The following is a 24,982-nucleotide window of genomic DNA, read 5'->3' as shown; positions in this document are numbered from 1 at the left end:
TGACTTTTTTGATGGAATTATTAATAATATTTCATGTTTTTCCGAAACCTTACTGCAGTTGTTTAGGAGCAATTGATTGTAGAATTTTTCTGCAATAATTGGCTGCCAGAGTCATTGGCCAAAGTGTTAAACTTTTTAGAATTTAGTTTGCAAAATGAGAATTGCACACATGTGCCTACCACCTTACAAGGACTGCAATGTACAATCACAAATATCTTATGTTGTAATAAGTGTGTTATAGCGTGCAGAGTGGCTGGCGTTCTTCGTGACGAAACAATGGCAAGAACTCTGAGCACTTGCTTCTTTGATTATTCCAGAATATTCACATGTCCTCTTCCTTAACTTGAAGTGAAGTATTACTTGATTAAACAGAAACTTAAAATGCTATTCCTTTCTGAACCCATCTCTTCCTGGAACCCCAAGTGGAAATACAATCTACCCATTAATTTCAACGTCTTCGCTCATAAAGAACTTTCTACCCTGACTTCGCAAGCAGTCTTCTCCCCCTAACCTTCAGCATCCCCCTGCCCCAGTTCTCACATTCCATCTCCCATCTATCACAGAGCATGTTAGTGCAGTGGCTCAGGAGCACTGAGAGATGAGAAAATGCCATGGTCTTTGCTATTCAGAACACATTGCAGGATTTTCGCTGTACAGCACAGAGAATGTGGGCTTACAGGCAGACGATTTCATTACTCTCATTAGGTAATTTTAGGTTAGCAGGGCGTTGGTATGAGCTCGTATAAACTTATATACAGGAAATAGTGCAAGACTCACATTCATGGAAAAAAAACAATGAACAGGTGGAAAACTTAAAGACATCTATGTTCTTGGGTGTGGTGCCCCAGGTTTTCCCAACCTTTCCAAGACTACAATGGTTCAGAGGACTACACAGAGACCAAGGGGACATTGGACATCACACACAGTCAGTAGTTTTACAAAGCTTTCCTTTTCGCCTCGTACCTTTGCCTCATCTATTTATGGTATAAGTGGTAGCTTGCAGCAGCTGCCAACTACAGCTACCACTCAGAGCTATTCAGCCTGAAGGAAGTGTGATTGTCTAATTGCCTCTCTGCTGCCCCCACCTCTGGGTTGTTGCTTAAGGACCTTTGAAATTGCCTACATTAAGTCTGGTTTCTCCCCCCATACAGAGAGCTCCCCCACCGGGGCCACACTGCTTAAACAGCACGGGGTTGCAGTCTTACTACTTCTGAGGGAGGCTTTCTCTGCTGCCAGATCGTGAGGACTCTCTTCAAAGAGAATGCGCTCGTTCTATTTCTGTACTCTGGAGCAGTGGAGACTGTATCCGCTCTTTCTGCATCTGAATTTCTCTAAAGAGCAACCCACTTGTGTGCTCACTGCGTTTGTTCTCTAGCACAGCTTTGCTTACCCATGAAACTAAGGCTGCTTGAGCGTCAATGTGCCCTGCTTGCCCCTCCTTCCAGGCATATTTCATCTTTTTCTCTAAATGGCCACCCCCACCAATGGAATAAGCTTCAAGTTACAATATTGAAGCCCCTTCTTTCCATCACCTTCAGTAATGAAACCAAACTCCCCCACATCCTCTGCGGACCACTCGGTGGAGTCAGTCTCTCTACGATGGATATGACAGACGGGTAAGCACCTCATTTGTTAACCTTGCAGCCAATGGTCTCCGCAGCAGAGCAATGGCAGCCCCTGACTTTGTCTTACCCTGTTCGAGTCAAACCCAGGATTGCTTTGTGCTTTCTCAGCAGCTCACTAAGGGTCACAAAGGACAGGTGATTTCCTGGACTCTGAACATGACGCGTTCTCCAGCACAGCCCCGCCCTGTGTTTCCCGCTAGACCCTTTCAAGCCGACCCTGGTTTGAAGTTTACCCTGCCTTGTCACACAGCTCATGCAATTCCAGTTCTACTTCAGCTTTCCAAATTTTCATCAAATGAAAATCACATAGGATTGCTTTTGTTAAAATAACAAAACAAAAACCATGAGTCTTTCCCAGCACACTTGTAACACACCGGGCTGTGACCGACATAGCCTACTTCTCACATATTTCTAGAAGCCTTTGTGACTTCATTGCAAGACAAAAACAAAAGAAAAATAAATAGGCAGTGCCAGAAACTGAGCTAGGACTCTCATGTATTTTGCATGTACATAACTATATCTTTGATTTACTTTTGTTCTCTCTTCAAATTAACATTGTAAGACAATTTCTGAAGTAAAACACAAAGGTTAGGAGGGCAGTTTTCCCATGGAAAATGTTGTTTTCTTCATAGCATTAAAGGTTAATTTAATATTCTCAGCTTTTGTTTCTCATTGAAAAATATCTAAATCTATACTAAAAATTAAATTACACGAAGAATGAATTTTGATAAAGAATGAAATGAGCATTCATTATCTCTAATACCATCAATAAAATTTATTTTCTTTCAACTACTATGTCTTGTATCTAAAGAGATATCTCTTGTCTAATAGGGAATGGCTTTACTGTATATAAAAGCAGATAATATCTAGCAAAAAGTTTAATAATCATCATAATTATCTGAGACTCTTTGAGCCTGCCCTATGCTCCATTTCCTGTATTATGCATTTTACTTATATTAATATAGTAAAAAACCTCATAGCTATTAGTATGATAAGATAGAGACTATGAAATAGCATTTTCTCTTAAGTCAAAAATAGAGATAAAAAAAATCTCTTCCAGTTTGTCAAGTAAACTAGAAAAGAAAGAGTTAAAGAGAAGTCAAGTCCTAGCATGTGCCCAAGATCACCATTATTCAGTAAAACCGAGAGGAAACTATGTTTTCCCTGGAAACTCGTCAATGAAATGAGTGGTTTAAAAGTTTTGAATAATTCAGTAGTTGTTGAATACTTCACAGAGTTAAAAATAATCATACACAGAGCTGGGCAGTGGTGGTGCACGCCTTTAATCCCAGCACTCAGGAGGCAGAGGCAGGTGGATCTCTGTGAGTTCAAGGCCAACCTGGTCTACAAGAGCTAGTTCCAGGACAGACTCCAAAGCTACAGAGAAACCCTGCCTCGAAAAACAAAAAAATAATAATCATACCATTATTGTCATACTACTTCCTAACATTTCAATTGCTCATCCATCAGACTGAAGAAGCCTAGAAGACATGGATGTCCTAGAAGTGACATGAAATTGGCAACAGATATTTCCTCGCGTGACTCAAATGGACAGCTGATGGAGTGCACCTTCTGGACTATGGGAGATTCTGTAGGAAGAGCCTTTGAGTTTTCTCATACTCTACATAGTTCCACTGAGGGAATTTCATGCAGTCAAGAGTCACATGAGAGTGAAGAATTTCTGGAACTTTGTCTATGTCCAGGCTTATTCCAGGAGTAATTCTTCCTATGACTCAGTTGACATTTATCCCTGGAAATGCTAGGACATTTCAGAGTTAACCATAAATATAATGAGAAGTTTTTTTAAGCTCCCCATCCTAACCACAGACATCTCTATCCTCCCCCCCATCTAATCCTCAATCCTCCCTGTAGAGACACAACATTACCATGCTATTCACAGGGTAACCTCTAAGCCACTCCCAAGTCCTCTACACACATGCTCAACTCACGTGGCTTTTGCCATTGTTCACTGCATCTGGGCTCAGCCTCTGGGCTCACCCCTCCTTCAAATCTCCCACTACCTCAAAACCACCGAAACATTTCTGCAATGTGCTCTGACCCATCACCAGGCACACCCTCTGACCATTTAATCATCCACCTCTATCACCCGCATCTATGAAGTCTCCAGACGCAGCGAGGACAAGCTCAGAATGGTTCAAGAGGTCCACTCTTGTTATAGTTCACATCCTAGCACCTAATGCTCCCATGCCGCTGAGTCATTATCCCTCAAATGCTCAGTGTGGATAAACAGGGTCTTCATCCCCGAAGCCTAGTTAGAGGTGCCATCGGTATCTCGGGGAGGCCTCTGCTGCTTCTCCTGCATCCCACCTCACTAGTATTTCAATGTCCAACCTGTACTTCTGTAGCACCTTAACAATTCCTCAACCATAGCATTTTTTTCATGAATGATATTTAACTATTGACTTTTATTTATTACCCAGATTACTTCCTTGAATGGGAAGACTGCATCCCACTAAACTTAGTATCCTTATTATCCAATGACAGCTCAATGGCTGTTGAATGTATTTGTTCATAAATATCCAAGTGAGACACTTTTCTTACATGCTTTGTACTTAGTGGCAATCCACAGATGGAAGGAGGTTCTAAAGACAAATCAAATCTTGTCATGCTTCCAACTGACTTCCTCAGCTTTCACAAGTCACCTGAGGACGTGATCTAGCTAATGTTCACATAATTCAATAAGATAGATGTTATTATATGTAGGAGATTAGAAATCTGAGGTACAGAAAGACTGTGTGGCCTGATGTAAGTCAAGGGCTTTGAACAATTCCCTGAACATAACAAATTTTCAGTCCAAATGAGTGGCTACCAGTTTTAATTTCTCTTAATTCGAACATAACATGACAAGGTTGTTTTCAAGCTTGAACTCAAAGCTATCCCAAACTGCACATAGGATGTTTTGCTTATTGGTGGTGGGTTTGGTTAATAGTGGTGTGCTGATTTTCTTCCTTTTCGGGGGAGAGAATGCAATTATCACAGGGCATATAAAAAGAATGACGTTAGTAATAAGGGCACCATAGCAACTGTGTAAGATCACAAAGAAAGTCACGGTGCATGGAACTCTGTTTCCTGCTGCATACATTTGTATAACTGATTATGTGGACGAATCAACATGATTCAGTCTGATGCTAAGGCTGCAAAAAGGAACAAGACAGAAAATCAGTCTTTACCTATTACCCAGGATATAATGAGCATCTCCATCCATGAGAAGCAGGATGTTTTCATCCTGAACAGCTGTCTTGCATTATCTGTGCTGGTTTCATTAGGGAGGAGCTTGGTGCCTTCAAATCTGTCAGCTGCATTCATGACAAGCAGCCCCAGGAAAATGGTGAAGGAGGCTGCGTGTGCTACAAACTTCATGAATGGTCCACGCATTATCTTCCCCATCTGCCAAAACACACATCAACAGAAAAAAAAATCTTAATCTATCTCTCTCTCTCTCTGCTCTATCTCTCTCTCTCTCTCTTCTCTCTCTCTCACACACACATACACACAAACATCTGCATATTTTTATGTTCTTCTGAAATAGCCATATGTATTTTTATGATTAGAAACAGAAAATCATTTTTATGCTGTTGTAAAATTTTGTCCATGTTCTTTTGCTTGCTGAAGTTTCTAAATAATTTAAAAACTAACTTCTCTATCAAGAATATCTAAATTCTTTTGCTGGAGAGATATCCCAACAATTAAGAGTGCTTACTGCTCTTCCAAAGGACCCAAGTCCATATCCCAACACCCTCATGGGGTAGCTCACAACCACCAGTAACTCCGTTCCCAGGTGATCTGATGCCCTCTTCTGGTCTTCTCCAGACACTCACACCTATATGGCAGGTCCACAAATGCACACAGATGCATAAATGAAACAAATATTTCAGGAAAAGAACATTTAAATCTTAAGGTGTTGTTATTGCTGTTCAGATACAGAAGACACTATCAGGACACTCGTAAGGAGCCTAAAGCATGGAAGAAAAAAACAATGAAAACACTCAAACAAGTCTGTGTTACAAAGCATAGACCCTGAGTTTTATCTCACGTGTTGTTTCACTAACATATGTGCAGCTCAGAGCTTTGGATGAGGGCTTGTGGCACTGTCATGGCATAAAAAGTCATGCAGATCAGCACAGCATCTCTCCTGGAGGACTGTGCACGCTGGAACCACAAGCTAAACGTACCGACTTTAAAGTTCAAAATTTTGGATCGGACTTCACCTTCATCATTTTGTTTGCTGGATGAAATGAGTAACATTCTTGCCTTATGTGAAAACTGGATCCTTCTAGGAAAACAGAGAGATGAGTAAGACCCACAACGTGACTACACGGTTAGATTAATTTCTGTCTGAAATGTGGCCTGGGCAGAGGGAGAGTCTAGGTTATACCTCATGGCTCTGGATATTCTCTAAGATGATAAATTAAACCACCCAAAATCAAAGGTAAGCATATATGATACACAATGATACACCTGTAAAAATGTGATGAAACCCACAGTTTTTACACAACAAAAAAATTAAAAAGGTTGAATAACACCAAGGATATGGACAAAATCTCAAGGAATCATATTGTTTTCATTTACTAGAAGTTATACTATATATACAATATACAGTAAATTATGCCTATATGCCACCTTATCTGACAATACTCTCCAAAGAACCACAGATTCAGAAAAACCTAAGTAATCAAGCATAAGAAACCACCTTTTGAATGCTTAATCAAGGTAGCCCAAGCTATTCCCCACACAGTAAGGATTAGAGATGCAGCCTTCGGTTGCCTCTCAGGGGCTAAGGGAGGCCCCTACCATGGAATACAGTCCATATTCATGACACAGGACTTGGATGATTCAAGCTGGATCTGTGGAGTAGCTTCCATGGTACCAGAAAATACTTTCCAAGCTGTCAAGGAAGGGAAGCAATTAAACAGTCTTACCAAACAGCAACATCTATGAACCATGACATCTACCAGCAAGACAAGACATCTGTACAGGGCAGTAAGTGGCACTCACAACAAGACATCTGTACAGGTGCAAGAAGTGGCACTCACATGTTGGGGGCAGCCAACAGCTGTGCAGTGAGAATTAAGATCCACTTGGGAGCAGAGAAAGCAGGCCTGGCACTAGAAGCCTGTGCAACTTTCCCTAGCTTTTCATGGGCCATAAAGCTTAGATAAGAACATTACCTCACTTTCTTAGATTATCATTATTCCTTACTAAGTTCTAAAATGTATCTAGCTACCATACCTCATGAAGGAGCCCTTACTTGAGAGCATCATAGAAAACCATTACTGTACACAACACAGAAGCCAACAGATCCATTGTAGGGAGCCCAGGCCTAAGAGGCACATCTACAACATAGCTCCTGCATCTGTGGCTCAGGGAACTTCATGAAAAACAGGAAAAAATATTGTAAAGATCAGAAACAGTCTTCCCTAAAAATGGTTACACAAATAAGAAGATAATGGTGACAGACAAAGAACTACAGGCAAGTATCGACTGTTGGGAGAGGAGAATTAGCCTCTCTCGTGGATGACGACCCTTATCGGCTGTTCAAATGCACAACAGTCAATCCTGAAATCATACATACACCCACACACAACCACCACCAAACATATTTGTGCAATATGCATATATATATATATATATATATGAAACAGTAATAATCAAAGAAAAAGAGGCTACCAACTTCAGAAATGTGGGGTCATGGCAGGGCTTCAGGCAGGGTGGCTGGGGTTGGTTGGAGAGAGAAAGGGAATGGAGGAAATTAATGTATTAATATTTCAACTAAAACGTATTTAAGAAAAGAAAAATTATGTGTTTAAAATAATTTAAAGGAAATGCTTCCCTTTAGGCATTATATATCACAGTCTTCTAGTTTTTCATCTATTAGCAACTGAAAGAGAAGCAAGGACGTCGTGAAGATATCTATTCCTAAAATTTTATCCTTATTTTTGTGCATATATAAGAAAATCTAAAGTATTTTAAATAGAAGCATCAGTTTAGCCAAAGATACCTCTCACTATTAAATCAGCTCTATGGACCAGTAATAATGTTTAGTTCATTGCAAATGAGAAAGTTACACACTTTGTCATCATGTTTCTCAGAATAAAGAATAGCTGATAAACAGATTTACTTAAAATGAGGAAAATTCTCCAATAATGCTTTATTTAACCTGTGCTTGCCTCTGGGTTTATAAATTAGGGTTGGAAACAGATATGAGAAAGAATCATAACCAGAGAAGGAGAAATGGCAAAGGAAGTCAGAAAATTAAGATTCAATTAAAATCTGAGAAATGTGTGAGCCTGAGGCGAACCACAAAAGCTGGAGTCAGAGTCTGGGAGCTGGGGAGGCAGTGAGCTATGTTCTCACTGCTCACAGAAAGGAATGCCATTCACTGCAGAAAGTTGCCACACTGCATGGCCACAAGTGAAAGCAAGGACGGTTCAGATACTCTTGATGACGTGGGAAACAGAAGTAATGGCACAGCGGATTTCAGACACAGATGCAACCGGCGTTCAGAAGGGCATTAGCTAAAACACACACCGGCAGGAACCTCTAATTCTAAAGGAGGGAGAAAATAGAAGACTCTGAAAAATAGATGAGAACTCAGCAGTTAGATATAAGCCACATTTCCTAAAACGTGAAGTCCTAGATCTACCTACAACTATGGACAGATTTCTTAACTTTCCTATGCTCAAGTTTTCTTAGCTGTGGAATTGAAAGTCAGCATGGAAATTCACTCTTTTGAGGGCCTTTTGTTAGTATCGTGCTACGAAGTGCATTTGGGGAATATACTATCACTACTGTAAGAGACCAGGGGAGTTTTAAATATTGAGTAATGGGGAACTTTCAAATCTTATACTATGATATGGGGGGGGCTGGGAAAAATAACTAAAATTCAGTATGTAAGTATATGTAACTGTCAAACTGTCAAGTTTGGGTCTTATGTATAATAAGGGGAAAATTCCTTGGGGGTGAATTTTACTCATGTGAAAAATGCCATGTTTCCATTATCCTCTGACATCATCACTGTAAAAAGTCAGGAAGCTCCTGTTGTGTAAGAAACCTTGCACCAACATCCTAACACGAGTCAGGATGAGGTTCGTCAGACACTAAAATGCTGGCACTGTGCCTGGGTGCTAAGACAACATGCTGGAAATGCTGACGCATGCTCTCTCCCTTGTAGCAACTGTGTAAGAGTCCCGCCTATATCTAGGAACTACACTGATCGCCTGGTACGTTTACCCAGCACATGACATAGGTGGCCCAGAAGACTGTTGTTGTTTAATTATTTCAGTAAGCCTCTCTGATTTGTGACTTACACAGAATTAGAAAGGTGGCTTCAAAATATGAAAAAAGAATTGCTAGCAATGCAATCTCCATACCTATATGCATGCTAGCAGCATGGTAAGTCAGTGTTGCCCAGGCCTAGTGTAATGGACAGGAGGCCCAGCTACAGGGCACTCTCACTGGAGGATCACAGCACAAGGTCTGAATGGGCAACTTGGTGAAACCCTGTCTGAAACAGTTCAAAGAGAATTAAAGACATAGCTTGATGGTAGAGTGCCTGCCTGAATTCAATACCCAGTCCTGAATTCAATACACAGTCCTAAAAGAGAAAAAAACCTCTTTGGTCTATTTGAACTTTCACCAGAAAAGCAAGGCCAAGTTTTCACCAAAGCCTGGATAAATATGCTCTGAAAGCATGTGACCACTCCTTCATACCTCCAGTGCCTTTCTCTATGACAGAGCTATTCTTGGTTGGTTGGTTGGTTGGTTTTTTTTGGTATTTCAAGACAGGGTTTCTCTGTAGCTTTGAAGCCTGTCCAGAAACTCGCTCTGTCAACCAGGCTGGTCTTAAACTCATGCAGATCCACCTGTCTCTGCCTCCCAACTGCTGGGATTAAAGGTGTGTGCTACCATCATCTGGTCAAGTATTTGTATTTTTGTTCTCTTGTCATATAAGGTAATATATGTACAAAATATATTGCTCTTCTCAAATGCTATCTTGGGAAACAAAGGAATAAGGATTGAGTTTTAGGAAGTCTTTGATAGATGGGCTTAATAAAACTAGAACTTCGTACATAAAATTATGTGTATCTATATGCCTAGATAAAAAATAAGTAAATAATTTAATAGAGTGGTGTTTTATTTTACACATAGTGACAGTATTTTGTTTCAGGTGAATTTTCTGTTTTTTTCTTTCTGTTTCCCATTGGAAATAAGCATATTTTTAGAATTTTAAAAAGAATAAGAGTCTTTGAAGTGCTTTTCCTTAAATAGGACATTTATAACACATTGTCACTTTCCAAGGCTCAGGTGTAATCCCAATAGAAAGGGAGCAAAGAGTGTTTGTGCAGGAGATGGTGGATTACTGCAGCCAAATCATGTCTTCCAAACAAGACAGGGCTGTCGCACATGTGAGTTCAAAGTGACTGTGCATCTTGTAAAAGACCTGCACAAAGCCGGGCGGTGGTGGTGCACGCCTTTAATCCCAGCACTCGGGAGGCAGAGGCAGGCAGATCTCTGTGAGTTCGAGGCCAGCCTGGTCTACAAGAGCTAGTTCCAGGACAGGCTCTAAAAAAAGCTACAGAGAAACCCTGTCTCGAAAAACCAAAAAAAAAAAAAAAAAAGACCTGCACAAAACAAGCCAAGCGAAACCTCTTGTTTGGGGTGATTGGAGCAGTGGCAGGAGAATGTCATGAAGTCCCACAGTAGCTGAAGAGCTATTAGCAACTGATGGCTGCTGGGAGAGGGACAGTCCATTTTCTTCAGGGATGGAGGCCCTGAGAGGCCGCCCATGCTCCAGTAGACAGCCTATACCCGTGCTCCAGTAGACAGACAGCCTACACCCGTGCTCCAGTAGACAGTTTACACCATGTTCCAGTAGAAGCCTACACCCCTGCTCCAGTAGACAGACAGCCTACACCCATGCTCCAGTAGACAGTTTACACCATGCTCCAGTAGACAGCCTACACCCCTGCTCCAGTAGACAGCCTACACCCGTGCTCCAGTAGACAGACAACCTACACCCATGCTCCAGTAGACAGTTTACATCATGCTCCAGTAGACAGCCTACACCCCTGCTCCAGTAGACAGCCTACACCTGTGCTCCAGTAGACAGACAGCCTACACCCATGCTCCAGTAGACAGCCTACACCCGTGCTCCAGTAGACAGATAGCCTACACCCGTGCTCCAGTAGATAGACAGCCTACACCCCTGCTCCAGTAGACAGACAGCCTACACCCGTGCTCCAGTAGACAGCCTACATCAGTCCACACAGTGGCAACTCTAAATGAATTCAGTGGGTTTTAAAAAAGAACATAAGAAGTTGGGAGGGCAGAGTAGTAGTGTATATAGAGAATGAATGGGGATGGATTTGTTCAAAATACATCATATGCATGTGTGAAATTTTCAATCAAACAAATATTATTTAAACTTGTATACTTCAATCGGATTTTCATTTTGGAGTTAGACCTTTGCCAGCCAGCCAGAATTTCAACTCCAGATGGATAGGAGGTCTCACAGACATACCTTGCTGCATGGAGCGCACCAGTATATGAGAGCCAGGAAGGGCAGTCCAATGGCAACCGCGAGGACCACGAGGAACTTGACTGCCATGGTCTGCTGCCGTAACCCAGAGAGGTTCTCATACCAGATGGAGAGGAGCTGTTGCTGGCAGTTGGGATGAGCTACAAACTGGCGATGAGGTGGCACACAACAAAGAGTTTGGTTAGAGACAGACAAAACATGGGCTCCTCTCTGGAGTCCAATACTCCTTTCTATGCTTTCTCAGGAAAAACATGGTTAAAAATGAAAACATCTATCCAACAGGTAGCAATGAGAACAGCACTCAGTCTCTTCTATAGTATACAGATTCAGATATTCCTGTTGTCAGATCTCCCCTGTGACTGTTAGGCTGTCTTTCAAAGCAGAAAATGTTTGAGGTTTTAACATTAGAAAAAGATTCTCAAGTATTTTTGCACAAGCGCTTTTATGAATTTTATATACTTCTTTTAAGCAAGAAAGAACAAAATTAAGGCCATCCTAGCTTTTGTGGAAATGTTGTTTATTTATAAAGATTTGTTTTTAAGTGTGTGTTTGTGCACACATGTGCTTATGTATGCTTGTACATGCATGTGTATCTATGGATGCATTTGTCCATACATGTGTGTGGATGTATGCATGTGCATACATGCATCCATGAGTTCACATGCCTTCAGAAGCCAGAAGAGGGAGGGCATCAGAGCCCCTAGAAACTGGAGTTTCAGGCAATTTGTGAGCCATCTGATATGGTGCTAAGAACTGCACTTGATTATTCTGTAAAAATGGTGTGTGTCTTAACCGCTGAGCTATCTCTTCAGCCAGATCCCTGTTCAAAGCAAGCACATCTTCCCTTCACTGATTGAGAATGGCGTGCTCCTATAGAGGTAGCATTCTGCACCTGTATTGAGTCTCCCCATTCAGCTCCACTGGGAGTCCCTGCTATCTCCTTCAATCTTTCAATTATAATATTTTCTATAATTCATTATTCTCACATATTTAATTTGAATAGTGTGTTTTTCGTTGTTTTTTATTATTTATATAAGAGAGTTAACCCTAGTCAATATACAAACAAGCAATCTTCTTAAATAAATTTTCATAAGGAAAAGATCAGGTTATGTAAGAAAACAAAATCTTCAGGTGAGTCTTAAGGAAAGTTCATCCTAAGACAATGCAAGCAAAGCCTACAGTTCACCTGTTCAGAATGGCAAAGCTTGAGTCACTGTGGGGGGACTGAACCCCCTCTCTGCACACTGTGGGAAGAGTGAACCCCCTTTCTGCACACTGTGGGAGGAGTGAAGCCCATCTCTGCACACTGTGGGAGGAGTGAACCCTCTCTCTGCACACTGTGGGAGGAGTGAACCCTCTCTCTGCACACTGTGCGGAGGAGTGAACCCCTCTCTGCACACTGTGGGAAGAGTGAACCCCCTCTCTGCACACTGTGGGAGGAGTGAACCTCCTCTCTGCACACTGTGGGAGGAGTGAACCCCCTCTCTGCACACTGTGAGGAGGAGTGAACCCCTCTCTGCACACTGTGGGGAGGATGAGCTCTCTGCACACTTTAGGAAAGAATGAGCCCTCTGTCGGCACACTGTTGACCCTGGGAACTGGATGCATCTTTTTTGAAGGAAAAGTTACAAAATATTCGAAAATATAATAAAAATATATAAAGTAATATAAAGTAAAATTCTAGCATATAATTTTACACCCAAGAATCATTTACAGATTTAAAACAAGTAAGCTATTTACTGTTATATAAAAATAGTCAAGGTGTATTAGTGACCAAAGTTTTTAAAAATATAATAAGCATCATTGCATAGTAAACTGATTAAATGAGCAGAACGACACAGCCATAGAGACAATGAAGTGTGTGTTTGTTGACTGGGATGAGAAGAGGCCCCATGGTGGATGGTTTACACCGAATAAATACCATAAACATATATTGCTTTTATTTTAAAAAACGAACTATTTCTTAAAACTTTTTAGTGGCTAGAGAGATGACTGTGCTTAAGAGTACTTGCAGTTCTTTCAGAAGAACAGAGTTCAGTTCCAGCACCCACATCAGATTAAAGCACCCGAAACTCCAGCTCCAGGGAATCCAGGCGCTCTTCTGGGTTCATTGAGCATGTGCACGTGCGCATCCACCGCACCCACCCACCGCGCGCGCGCGCGCACACACACACACACACACACACACACAGAGAAACACACATTCACTCACATACACACACACACACTAACTAGTAAATAAATAAGTACATGCATACATAAATAAACAAAACTTAGAAAATCTCCATGACCTAGGAAAGTGGTCAGAGGAGTAGGGATCACTGTCTAAAAAAGAATCTAAAAAGTATTCTCTGAGGACCCTGAAAAGATTCAAACCAAAGGAAGAATTGAAGGTGCTGTTCCAAATTGGAAAGTAGCAATCGATAGGAAAACAGAGGCATCTGAAATACTGTAACTACGTTTGTTCCCTTCATACAGAAAATGCCTTAGGGTTTCCATGTACAAAGTCATTTTTGTTATTACCGATTGATGCCAAATGCCAATGACTAATGGTCTGCGTCAAAATGCCTAACTAAGCTTTAATGACTGCCTTGCCCTGGGGGTTCCGTTGTCTCACTAGCCGCTTCCAGTTCCTTGAGCTGCTGCCTGCTGCAACCGACAGTGAGAACACACCACCTCTGTCCAGCCCTGCGAAGCCTTCTTGCTTGTTTGTATACCCACCCAGAAGAACTGAAGCAATGAAGGGGCTTCATGCCCGACCTTACTTTTTTTACTTCATATTTAATGGCAAGTTTTAATCGGCTGAGATTTGGACGGCTGTGGTCCCCGGGCTGGCGAGTCTCTGCGTCCCCATTCAGGATGGCCTCCACTTCTTCCGTGTTTCTGCAGAGATCCAGGAGACCAACCACGAAATCTTTGCACTGCATGGACAGCTTCCTATAGTCATTCTAGGGAAGACAGACACAGTTAAAATAAGAAAGAACTGACTCGTTTTGCCACATTTGGCAGAATTTTTCAGATTATTAAGTGGTTGTACATTTCAAGAGAAAAAAAGTCACCGTTTAGATTAGCTAAATCTGATTTGTTTCGGCTTTGTTTTTGCTTTAAAAGAGGGTCTCACACTGTAACCCAGGCGGGATGAAAGTTACTGAAGTCAAATTTCCAGTGGTTCTCCCCATTAGTTTCCCACTGCAGTTAGGATGAGACGCCATACCCAGGCCAGTCTCACTGCATCTTACGTTAGATCCATTTCCATCCTGTTCTGCCGTCTAACCCCTGAGATACTTTATCACCTTGAAGATTTCTCTCAAGACTCTAAGATATTTGCTCAAAGAATCACTGAAGTTGTTTTGAACGATTTCTTTGTGTCAAACTCACAAACTGACCTGGGAGAAATAAAACATAAGCAGCCTTCTCCACTGCGTAACTACCATGCTTTGTATAGATGCTGTCCTGTGTGGTATAATTTCACCATTGAGTTATAAAATACATACTTGACAGGACATTAGGAAACTTTGTGCTGTGTTGACACTCCTGGGACTCAGAGCATCTGAGAAGACGCCATGAAAAGCAAGCACTGAGCTTTTACCTGTACCTTACTTTTTCCTTTTCTTTCTTGTAAGACTGATTCTCAAGTACCTCAAGATGGCCTTGAGCCCCTGATCCTTTTGTCTCCAGCTCGCTGGTGCTGGGAATATAGATGTGTTCCACAAGATCTGGAGCTTCAACTACCTTTTCACTGAATTTGTATTTCTTACATTATGAAACCAGCACAGGGTCAAAAATGTAAGATCTAGGGTGTGTGTGTGTGTGTGTGTGTGTGTGTGTATGTCTGGGTTGGGAGGTACCTGTCATCCAAGCACTTGGGAGGCAGTAGCAAAGGGGTGGTGAGTTCCAGGCCAGTGTAGGCTACACAGTGAGGTGGCATAAAAACAAACCATGTTGAGTGGAGGAGCTTTTACTGCGCTATTGTATCATCCAAAGCTGGAAGGCGCTATAATGCTGGTCATGTGTGAATGACCATAAACTGCCACCATCCTTCTATATGGCATCTCCTCATGTCTTCTCTGGCTTCTTCCTAAGCTTCCTCCCTCCATATTTTTCTTACCCTGAAATAAGGTTATAAACATATCACTAAATGTTAACCAAGAAAGCCTGTTGTGGTGATTTGAATGAAAATGGTCCCCATAGGCTCATAGGGCGTGGCACTGTTAGGAGGTGTGACCTTGTCAGAGTAGGTATGGCCCTGTTGGAGGAAGTCTGCCACAGGGAGTGGGCTTTGCATTTTCAGATGCTCAAGTCAGGCCCAGTGTTACTCTCTCTTCCTGCTGCCTGCAGATCCAGATATAACACTCTTGGCTCCTTCTCCAGCGGCATGTCTGTCTGACTGCCACCATGCTTCCTACAACAACAATAATGGACTAGACCTCTGAGCTGTAATTCAGCTCCAATTAAATGTTTCCTTATAAGGATTGTCATGGTCATAGTGTCTTTTCACAGCGACAGAATCCCCAATTAAGACACCTGTTATCAGAACCTGCTGTGCAGCAGGTAGATATAATCTCACTTGATTGTCATGCAATTTGCTGAAAGTAAATACTGTGTACCAAATCATTCGCTAAATAACCATTGGCACCCGACCTTGATGTAAATCTGTTTGGCCTCAAACTCATTCATCACCTTTGAGGACACTACATCCAGCATCTTTTCCTCACAAATGCTTCCTTACTTGGAACTTCGAAATGACAGGTAAGCAGGGCAGATGCCATTCCCATATATATCATGGAAAAAACAAAAACAAAAACAAAACAAAAAACCCGTTTCCCAATTACACAGTCAGCTTTCCAGCAATGCAAACTTAATCAGTTCCTCCATCCTGAAACTCTCACGTGCTGTCAGCTGAAAGGTCCCTTAGACAGTCACAAGGGAAAAACACTGGGGAAACCTTGTGGTTCTGGATGCCAGATGACAAATTTGTATTGTAACAACACTGCTCTGGAGAACAGCTTCATAAGTGATGGATGCCAAATGGCTCCATGTGTGCCAAATGGCCTCTCAGTGACTGTGAAATTGGCTGTCTTTGACCAGCTTCAGCCCGGCAGACTCCATAAAACAGAGTGAGAGGGAAAACATCCCGCACCTCAGGACCATGCTTGATGACATCCTGCACCCCAGGATCATGCCAGATATCATCCCACACCCCAGCACCATGCTGGATGCCATCCCACACCCCAGCACCATGCTGGATGCCATCCCACACCCCAGCACCATGCTGGATGCCATCCCAAGTCACAGCACCATGCTGGATGCCATCCCACACCCCAAGACCACCCTGGATGCCATCCCACACCCCAGGACCATGTTGGATGCCATCCCACATCCCATGACCATGCTGGATGCCATCCCACACCCCAGCATCATGCTGGATGACATCCCACACCCCAGGACCATGATGGATGCCATCCCACACCCCAGGACCATGATGGATGCCATGGTCTCACTCAGCTAGGAAACTTGAAGGGGAAATGCACCTAAAGATCAGGATTAGGACAGAGTATTATTCTCCAGATAATGAAAGGTACCCAGCTATGCTATGGGATCAAATTTCAGTCTCGACCTCCCCTGGTCTTTACAATAATAGTCACTAAAAGGCACTGCTCGCAGCTCTGCCATAGCTGATGTGAGAAGGACAGAAGAGAAATGGATACTATACTATGGGAAATGTAAAAGTAAATCACATACGACCTCAAACAGGAATTAAGGAAAGACACTTCCCAAGATGCTACTAACTGTCCTGTTGTGTTCAGCCTCAGTAGTAGTCCCCCATTTCACTTAATGTAGCTTTTGAAGACTGGCGTTTATTTTTTTAGGTTCCACTGCAGCTATGGAGTTGAAGAAACAAGGAAGGAGACAGGCACACATGTAACAGACCTCATGATGCAGATTGTCCTGACAAACCTCTTTCTCTGTGAACTATCACGAGTCTAAAGTCTGTTGAAAGGAGACTTTCTCTCTTTGTTCATTGCACACTTCGGCAAGAGCACAGAGGGAAACCCACTGCCTTGCACGCGAATGAGACACAGGCAGAATTTTTTTGCATATTTGTTTACACTTCTGTCTCTCTTCAACAGACTCTTCCCCATTTTTATTTAATTAAAATATAATTATGTAATTTTCTCACCCTCTCCTTTTTCCTACCCTTTCTATTTACCCTTCTCACTCCCTCCCAAATTTATGAAGCATTAACCATTGTTGTTACATATACTAATTGAATAAAGACATTAATTCAGTCTGGTGGATCAATTCTGTGCTGCTTGCATGGATGTTTCTAGAACTAATGAATTTTTACTGCATAATCAACTTGGGGGGGGGGTCATCCCTGAGTCCTCTCTCCACAGCTGTGAATCTGCGAGCTGCTTTGGGCAGAATGGCCAGTTCCCCACATTGATTCTATCAATCCATAAGCGTGACAGGTTTCATTTTCTAGTGTTTTCCTCAATCTCTTTCTTCAGATAAAGTCTTCTCTTTAGCGGTCTTTCACCTCCTTGATTAGGCTTGTTTCTAGAAATGTGTTCTGAGACTACTGTGAATGTGGTATGTGCAGGACCTACTTCTCAGCATGTTTTGCATTGCGGTTCATAGAAAGGCTACTTGTTTTTTGTGAGTTGATTTGAGTATCTTTCCAGCAAGCACTGTGTCTTACTTCTTTTCGGAGTCTACACGAGCAAGGCATACCATACACAATCAGCAAGCTTTGCTGGAGAATGCAAAGAAGAAGGATATAAAGTATAGCTATATCTGAATTCCTGCTTACTTCTTAATAGACAAGTGAGGTAGGATACGGATTCTCATTGTGTGATCTCCTATAGACACATGAGGTAGGATACGGTTCCTCATTGTCTGGTCTCCTATAGACACGTGAAGTAGGATACGGTTCCTCATTGTGTGGTCTCCTATAAACACATGAGTTAGGATACGGTTCCTCATTGTCTGGTCTCCTATAGACACATGAGTTAGGATACGGTTCCTCATTGTCTGGTCTCCTATGGACACGTGAGGTAGGAGATGGTACCGCAGTGTCTGGTCTAGTAAGTGCTGCTCTGTCATGAAGTTAGAGTAGGATTCCCTTGAAATAATTCATGAATATCAAAAAGAGTACATTTTCTTCTTTCTCTCTGGTCAGGACATCTGCTCTACGCTCCTGGGGCTGTGACTCTGCCTTGCAGGCTGTATCTCAAGTAAGTGACACCCCTTGATCCCCTATAAGGTCTGATAATCGCCACATGACCTTAATACTAAAAAATACTACTTTTCAACCAAGCCAATTTCTTGGAGGATACTTATCTTTCAAGCAGGCAAATGGCCCAAAATTCTTAACCATTATACAGCAGAACATAGTCATGATTTAAAAATAGACATGATGATAGTTTCTCTGCCATTCTCTTTCCTCCCTCTGCAGCAGAGGCATCTGGGGGGCCATGTGTATCTCAGTGCACAGGCATCTGGGGAGCCATGTGCATGTCAGTGCACAGACCTCGAGGGAGGATAATGGAGCTGGCAAAGCCACAGAAACTCTTTCCAGAATTACAGGTTGCAGACAGGACTTGCTGCCTAAAGGAAATGAATGGGGAACTAAGGTGCATTAAGGGAATCATTGCATTACTACAAGCAACCTAAGAGGTAGAGGGATTCAGAAAAGAATTTATAAACATAGCTCACAGAAACATATGGAGACACCAAGACTAAATTGGGACAGCAGGGACAGCAGAGATCAGACATTCTGTTCTGATCTCTCCCTTTGAACTCTGACTCCTGATTTGAGCTTGGACTTCAGCCAGGAAAATTCACTCTTCTACAGTATTAAAACAAAAATACTAAACTGATGTGGGATTCCCCTCTGTATGCTGTGAATACCATTGGTTAAAAAAGAATCCACTTTGAGCCTATTGCAGTGTATAATAGGACAAGGCAGGAATTCCAAGCAGATAGAGGAGGAGAGAATAGGTGGAGTCAAAGAGACACCCTGTAGCCTCTGAAGGAAAAAGATACCCACCCACCCACTAGAACCTTCCTCGCAAACCACAAACTTCATGGTAAAATATAAAATAATAGAAATTGGTTAATTTAAGATATAAGAATTAGTTAGCAATACGCCTAAGTGATTGACCAAGCAGTGTTGTAATTAATATAGTTTCTGTGTAATTATTTCGGGTCTGGGTGGCCAGAAATGAACAACTGGCCTTCTCCTACACTGGATTTCTGTTTGTGGTTTTTGTTTGTTTGTTTGTTTGCTTGCTTGCTTGCTTGTTTACTAATTTTGTGTCTACTGTCAACTATTAACTCTGAATTTAAGCTTCCAATAGTCAAGATCTCACATTATTCTCTGAGGCTTATTTTTGTAAGATATTTCATTCCTTTAGAAAATAATGTCATATGTCCTAGGTAATAAGGGATCTTTCGTTAATGATTAACCTATTTCTGTAAACCCTGAGTTTTGTGCTGTGTCTCCCCACATTCCACCACTGCTAAAGAGGAAGCCATGTGGTAGAGATGCATGTGGACTAGCGTTAAAATGTATCAGTTTGCATGTGTGCTCAAATGTACCAGTGAGAATCAGAATCTTTTTAATGTACTTCCCCTCTTCATTCTCCACCATTGTCAAGGAACACACCTTTCTTGAGAGAGAGGCCAGCTACAGTGAGGTACACAAAGTAATTAACAAGGACTACTGAACACAATCAGACTGGATACTCCACAGAGGAAGGTCAGCAGCGTGTGTGTGCTCTTTGGTTGGGGATCAGAGCTTCCATCCTCTCCAGATGCGGCAGTGACCACGCAGACAATGGCTGGATCTGATACCACATCTTTCCCCAGCCACCTCTGGTAATAGTCTGCTTCAAGTTTGACATGCCTGCTTCACTTACGAGTACAAGACTATTCTACTTCTTTCCTCTCCTTCAGTCTTTCAACATCCCATTGATTCTTCCATGCATGGAAGTGTCACCTTCCATGAGAGTTGGCTGAAGCCTAGTAAGAATTTAATCTTTTTCCTTAACTTCTATAGCACAATGGTCAAAGCTCAACCTTGCAGTCATACTTTATTTCATGTCATGTTTATTCATATATGTACTGTCTCTCAACCTGTGACTTGTTTATCTTTCTGACCCAGTGCGCACACAGACACAATATGTTTTAAGAGAAAAAAGCAGAAAACTAGAGGAAAGCTGTATTCTGATCCCAGCCCTGCCATTTGCCAGTTTTTGAATTCAAGTCCTACTAAACCTTCCTATTCCCCAGTTCTCATATAAAACAGAAAAAATATCTACCCAGGGCCGTAATAAATACAAAATACCTCATAGAAAGCAGATCATTAGAGCAACAATTATAATGCACTTATTGAATGAAACATAAATTAGGTGTTGGAAAAAGTTCAATCAATAAGTCCCTGCTTCACAAAAATTAGGACTTTGAGAGTCCCCGAACACATTGTTTAAAAAATACTGTACACACTGACACATGTCTGTGACCCCAGCAGTACCTCAGACAGGTGGATTTCTGGAGTGCAGACAGGTGGAATCACTAAGTTCCAGGTTCAGGGAGAGATTTTGTCTTACAAATAGTAGAGAATGATGAAGAAAGACACCCAATGTCAACTGTTGGCCTCCACAAACATATACACATGTGGACATGCACATGTTTGCACAAACTCACATGAACACATTCACATACCCACACATGCATGCACACACATGCACACATGTACACACATGCACGCACATGCACACACACACGCACATACACATGCACACACACGTACATACACATGCACTCACACACATACCCATGCACACACACACACATACACATGCACACTCACATGCACACACATGCACATGCATACACATCTCCATATAATCCCCAAATTCACAGTGGTTAGCACATCACAGAAACATGGAAACACACCTTGACTTTGACCTAGCCAACATCATACTTTCTCTCACTCCCAGTCTTCCAAATTTTGGTCCATTCTTTCAGACATAGCTGAAATGACAGCATCTGCAGAACTTTGCCAAACTCTGGGAGGAATTGGATACATCTTGCGCTAATACTGTGCAGCTCGATGCTTATAGATCTAACTTAGCAGTTAAACTTGGTGATGGTGCTGCTACCGATGACCTACCTTGAATTCTTTCTCAATGTTGGCCAGCACGGCCAGCTCATTGCTGAGTTCTAAGGCTGTCATGACTGGGTCCTCGCTGGACAACGACAAGTATGCTGGGCTTGCCAGGCCTTTGTAGGCATTAATCCTGGATCTGGAATGACTGAAGGAGTCATGCTTCTGTTTCTGGCTGCATTCTGTACACTTGCAGAAGTAATCATGAGGCCGTTCAATCCGAGCACCCTTTCTCAGAAGTGTGTGCACAATTTCATATTCCTGGCAGTGGGCAGCCAGAATGATTGGTGTCACATCATGGGAGAACCGAGTCCCATCTTCATCATAGGCATAAAAGTCATCTTGCTGTAGTTCAGACTGGCTGGGGCTTGTGGCTAACCTCTTGCCTTCAGCAAAAGCTGGATGGCTGAGAATTGCCTCCACAATGCGCACGTAACCTTTACTAATAGCTAAGAGTAAAGCATCCCCAACGCGAGACAAGTTTTCCTTCTTGAGCAACAGCTCTGTAATTTCCAGGTGCTCATTGGCCACTGCCAACTGCAGGGCATTCTGGCCCATGTAGTCCACGCAGTTGACATTGAGGGATAGGCACTCCTCCAGCATCTTCCGCACCACCGGGATGTTGCCATATTCGGCTGCATCTAGAAAGCGTTCCTCCTCAATAGACAGGCTTGTCGAGTGATCATTAAACATGTACGCTGGTCCTCTATTAGCCAACCTTCTTCCCTTCTCACGAAGAACTGTCTGCCGCCGGTGAGTCAGTCTGCTTTCATTACCCCGGCTGTAATAAGGCAGAAAGATGATCAAGAAATCATATTAAGAGCATTTTCTTGTGCCAAATGACCTGTCATTCACCTAATGCAATCCTCAAGTATATTAGATGTTGCCTCAGCATCTCTAGACCTACTAGCTGATAAGATGAACATGAATTTATTTGTTAATGAACTCTAAGAACCTCTCATTAAAGAAAGATAAGTACTTCATAGAGCTTCACTGTCCAATCCAAGGTAGAGACTGTGGCGAGTGCAATCATTTTTCTTGTGTCATTCCTGTAGAGATATCAATGAGAATCTCTGAACTGCATATAGTAAACAGTTGGGAAAGGCTATTGATCACTGTGATTGTTAATTTTAAATGTCAGCTTATCACAACCTAAAGTCACCTAAAAAGAGAGTCTTAATGAGGGATTGTTTAGATTCACTTGGCCTGTGTCATGACTGGGGATTTTCTTGTATATAAATTGACTCTTCTCACTATAGGCCCATTCCCTGTTTCAGAGCCCTGGGTTATATAATAATGAGGGTTAGCAGAGTAATAAGCAAGTAGGCCTCGTTGATGCATTTGTATCTTTCTGCTCTTGTCTGTGGCTATGTTGTGAAAAGTCGTCTTAAGTATTTGCCCCTATGACTTCCCTCCAGTGATGGACTATAACCTGGAATCATAAGTCAAATAAACCATTTATTCCCTACATTGCTTTTGATCAAGGTATCTGTGTCATCAACATAAATGAAACTAGAACAGAGAACATGAAAATATTTCAAAATGGTGAACAGAATGGACATTTCTCTCAAATGTTCAGTATTTACTGGGTCATTTCTATGATAGAGTAGTACATTACTCCAGGAAAATTGATAGTGAAATGTAGTGTGAAGCGGCGGGGCTGCATCCCGCCACCCGGCCACCGGCTAGCTTTACACCCGAAATAATTACACGGAAACTGTATTCTTTTAAAACACTGCCTGGCCCATAGTTTCAGCCTCTTATTGGTTAATTCTCACATCTTCCTTTAACCCATATTTAGTAATCTGGGTAGCACCACGAGGTGTGGCTTACCAGGAGAGATCTTAACCTGCGTCCATCTCGGAGAGGAGCAGCATGGAGACTCACTATGGCGACTGCCTGAAGCGTCTCCCCCACTCTACTTCCTTGTTCCCACAATTCTGTTCTGTCTACTCCACCTACCTAATTTTCTGTCTCTTAAAGGGCCAAGGCAGTTTTCTTTATTAATTAACCAATGAAAGAAACAGATAACTCTCCTCCATCATTTCCCCTTTTTCTGTTTAAACAAAAAAGAAAGGCTTCAACTTTAACATAGCAAAATTACATATAACAAAACAGTTATCAAGCAAGAATTACAGTTACAATATTTAAATCTATTTTATCTTTTATCATAACTAAGGAAATCTATAACTATCTATTTATTCTTCAACTCCATCAAAGACTCCAGAAGGATATAATATTACCTAAGTAAACAAGTCATTTGTAACTTTCAAACTCTAGAAATGACAGAGACAACTCACTGCCTAGACAGTCACCCAAAGTTCCTCTGTACCGTTGGGGCATCCATCTTCAGCCTTCAGGCCCATAGTGTCCAGCAGACTTTTTCATGAAGCAGGAAATTCCAAAGACAGTTAAGTCACTTTCTGCTGTGTCCTGCAGAACGTCTCGCAGACTCTTTAATGAATCAGGAACCCCAAAAGGCCATCTCACCTTTAGGCAAGTTCAGCAGTCCTCTTTCTGTGGGTTCCTTGTGTCCAGTTTATGCAACAGTGCAGCCAAGAGCAGTTTCTTGCCCAAATGGCTAACAAACTCCATAAGTAGCCTCTTCGATGCCCATCTTCCTCTTGAAGTAGATTGGTGCTGCCAGGAGCAGACGTGTGTCTCATTGTCATGAAAAACCCTAAGTTATTAAAACATTAAATGCCATATTCTGCAGTCTTTGAAAGATATGAAGAATGTCTATCTAACTGAAATATATCTCTACATGTCTAGAAAATCTAATAACATGACTACAAGCTTAACTATTATTAATGATTATCCATTAACCTATATTTCCTAATTATACATTACATTCTTAAATGAACTACACAATCACAATACCTAATCAAAAGCAGAAATACATATACATATAACAAAATTGACCTTAAAATCTATACCAATGCAAATTCATATCTATATCATCTCCCCCTTTAAATGTAAAAGAACATTTATAAACAATATTTGGGAAAATGGGCGCAGTTTTTTCTCTCCAAACTGCTTCCTGCTGAATGGGGGCGCTGTTATTTAGGTCTTTCATGGTGTAAACCTGTGTGCCAGGTTCCTCTCAGTTGGCAGTTGAGTGAAGTAACTTTTTGAAGATGTTCACAGCAACCTTTCAGGAGGGCGTGGTCTATCATACCATATTGGGATAGAAGCAATCCACAGAGTCTCGTCCTCTGTGAAAACAAAAGAAGAAACTCTTTTCCAAAGCATCATGTTCTTAGATCCAAATCCTGAAGTCATACCATTAAAATGTCCATTCTGGTCTAGCCTGGCAGCCCATATAATGAAATGTCTCTCTGTACTTAGCTCCTTTACAGTCAAAAAAAATCAAAGAAAACACAACAAAATACATAATCCAGACTCTCTGTGAATTTTCCATTTTTATGCGGCTTATTTTCATTCTATCACTTTACTTTATTCTGTCTCTTTAAAGACTTTAGCCTTTTTTTAGGCATTAACTTTATTTTTTATATTTTCTTCTTCTCTCTCTCAAGCCTACTTACATTCATCCAACACTGTGACTCATTTAAAAGTCTTTTATGTCTGAATCTGTCCTATTGTGAATCTGTAATTTTTTTACTG

General features: G+C 41.7%; 1 protein-coding gene across 1 annotated transcript in view; it reads right to left on the bottom strand.

Annotated features, from left to right (window-relative positions):
• Trpc6 (transient receptor potential cation channel subfamily C member 6) overlaps positions 1-24,982 on the bottom strand; it is a 122,062-nt gene that overhangs the window by 21,931 nt on the left and 75,149 nt on the right. Inside the window, 4 exon segments of the mRNA XM_038322772.1 lie at positions 4,817-5,033; positions 11,167-11,331; positions 13,950-14,132; positions 21,365-22,139. Of these exon segments, the coding sequence (XP_038178700.1) occupies positions 4,817-5,033; positions 11,167-11,331; positions 13,950-14,132; positions 21,365-22,139 (1,340 nt within the window).

The sequence above is a fragment of the Arvicola amphibius genome, chromosome 3 (genome assembly GCF_903992535.2).
Source record: "Arvicola amphibius chromosome 3, mArvAmp1.2, whole genome shotgun sequence".
Lineage (NCBI taxonomy): Eukaryota > Metazoa > Chordata > Mammalia > Rodentia > Cricetidae > Arvicola > Arvicola amphibius.
This window is presented reverse-complemented; position numbering and strand designations above follow the sequence as displayed.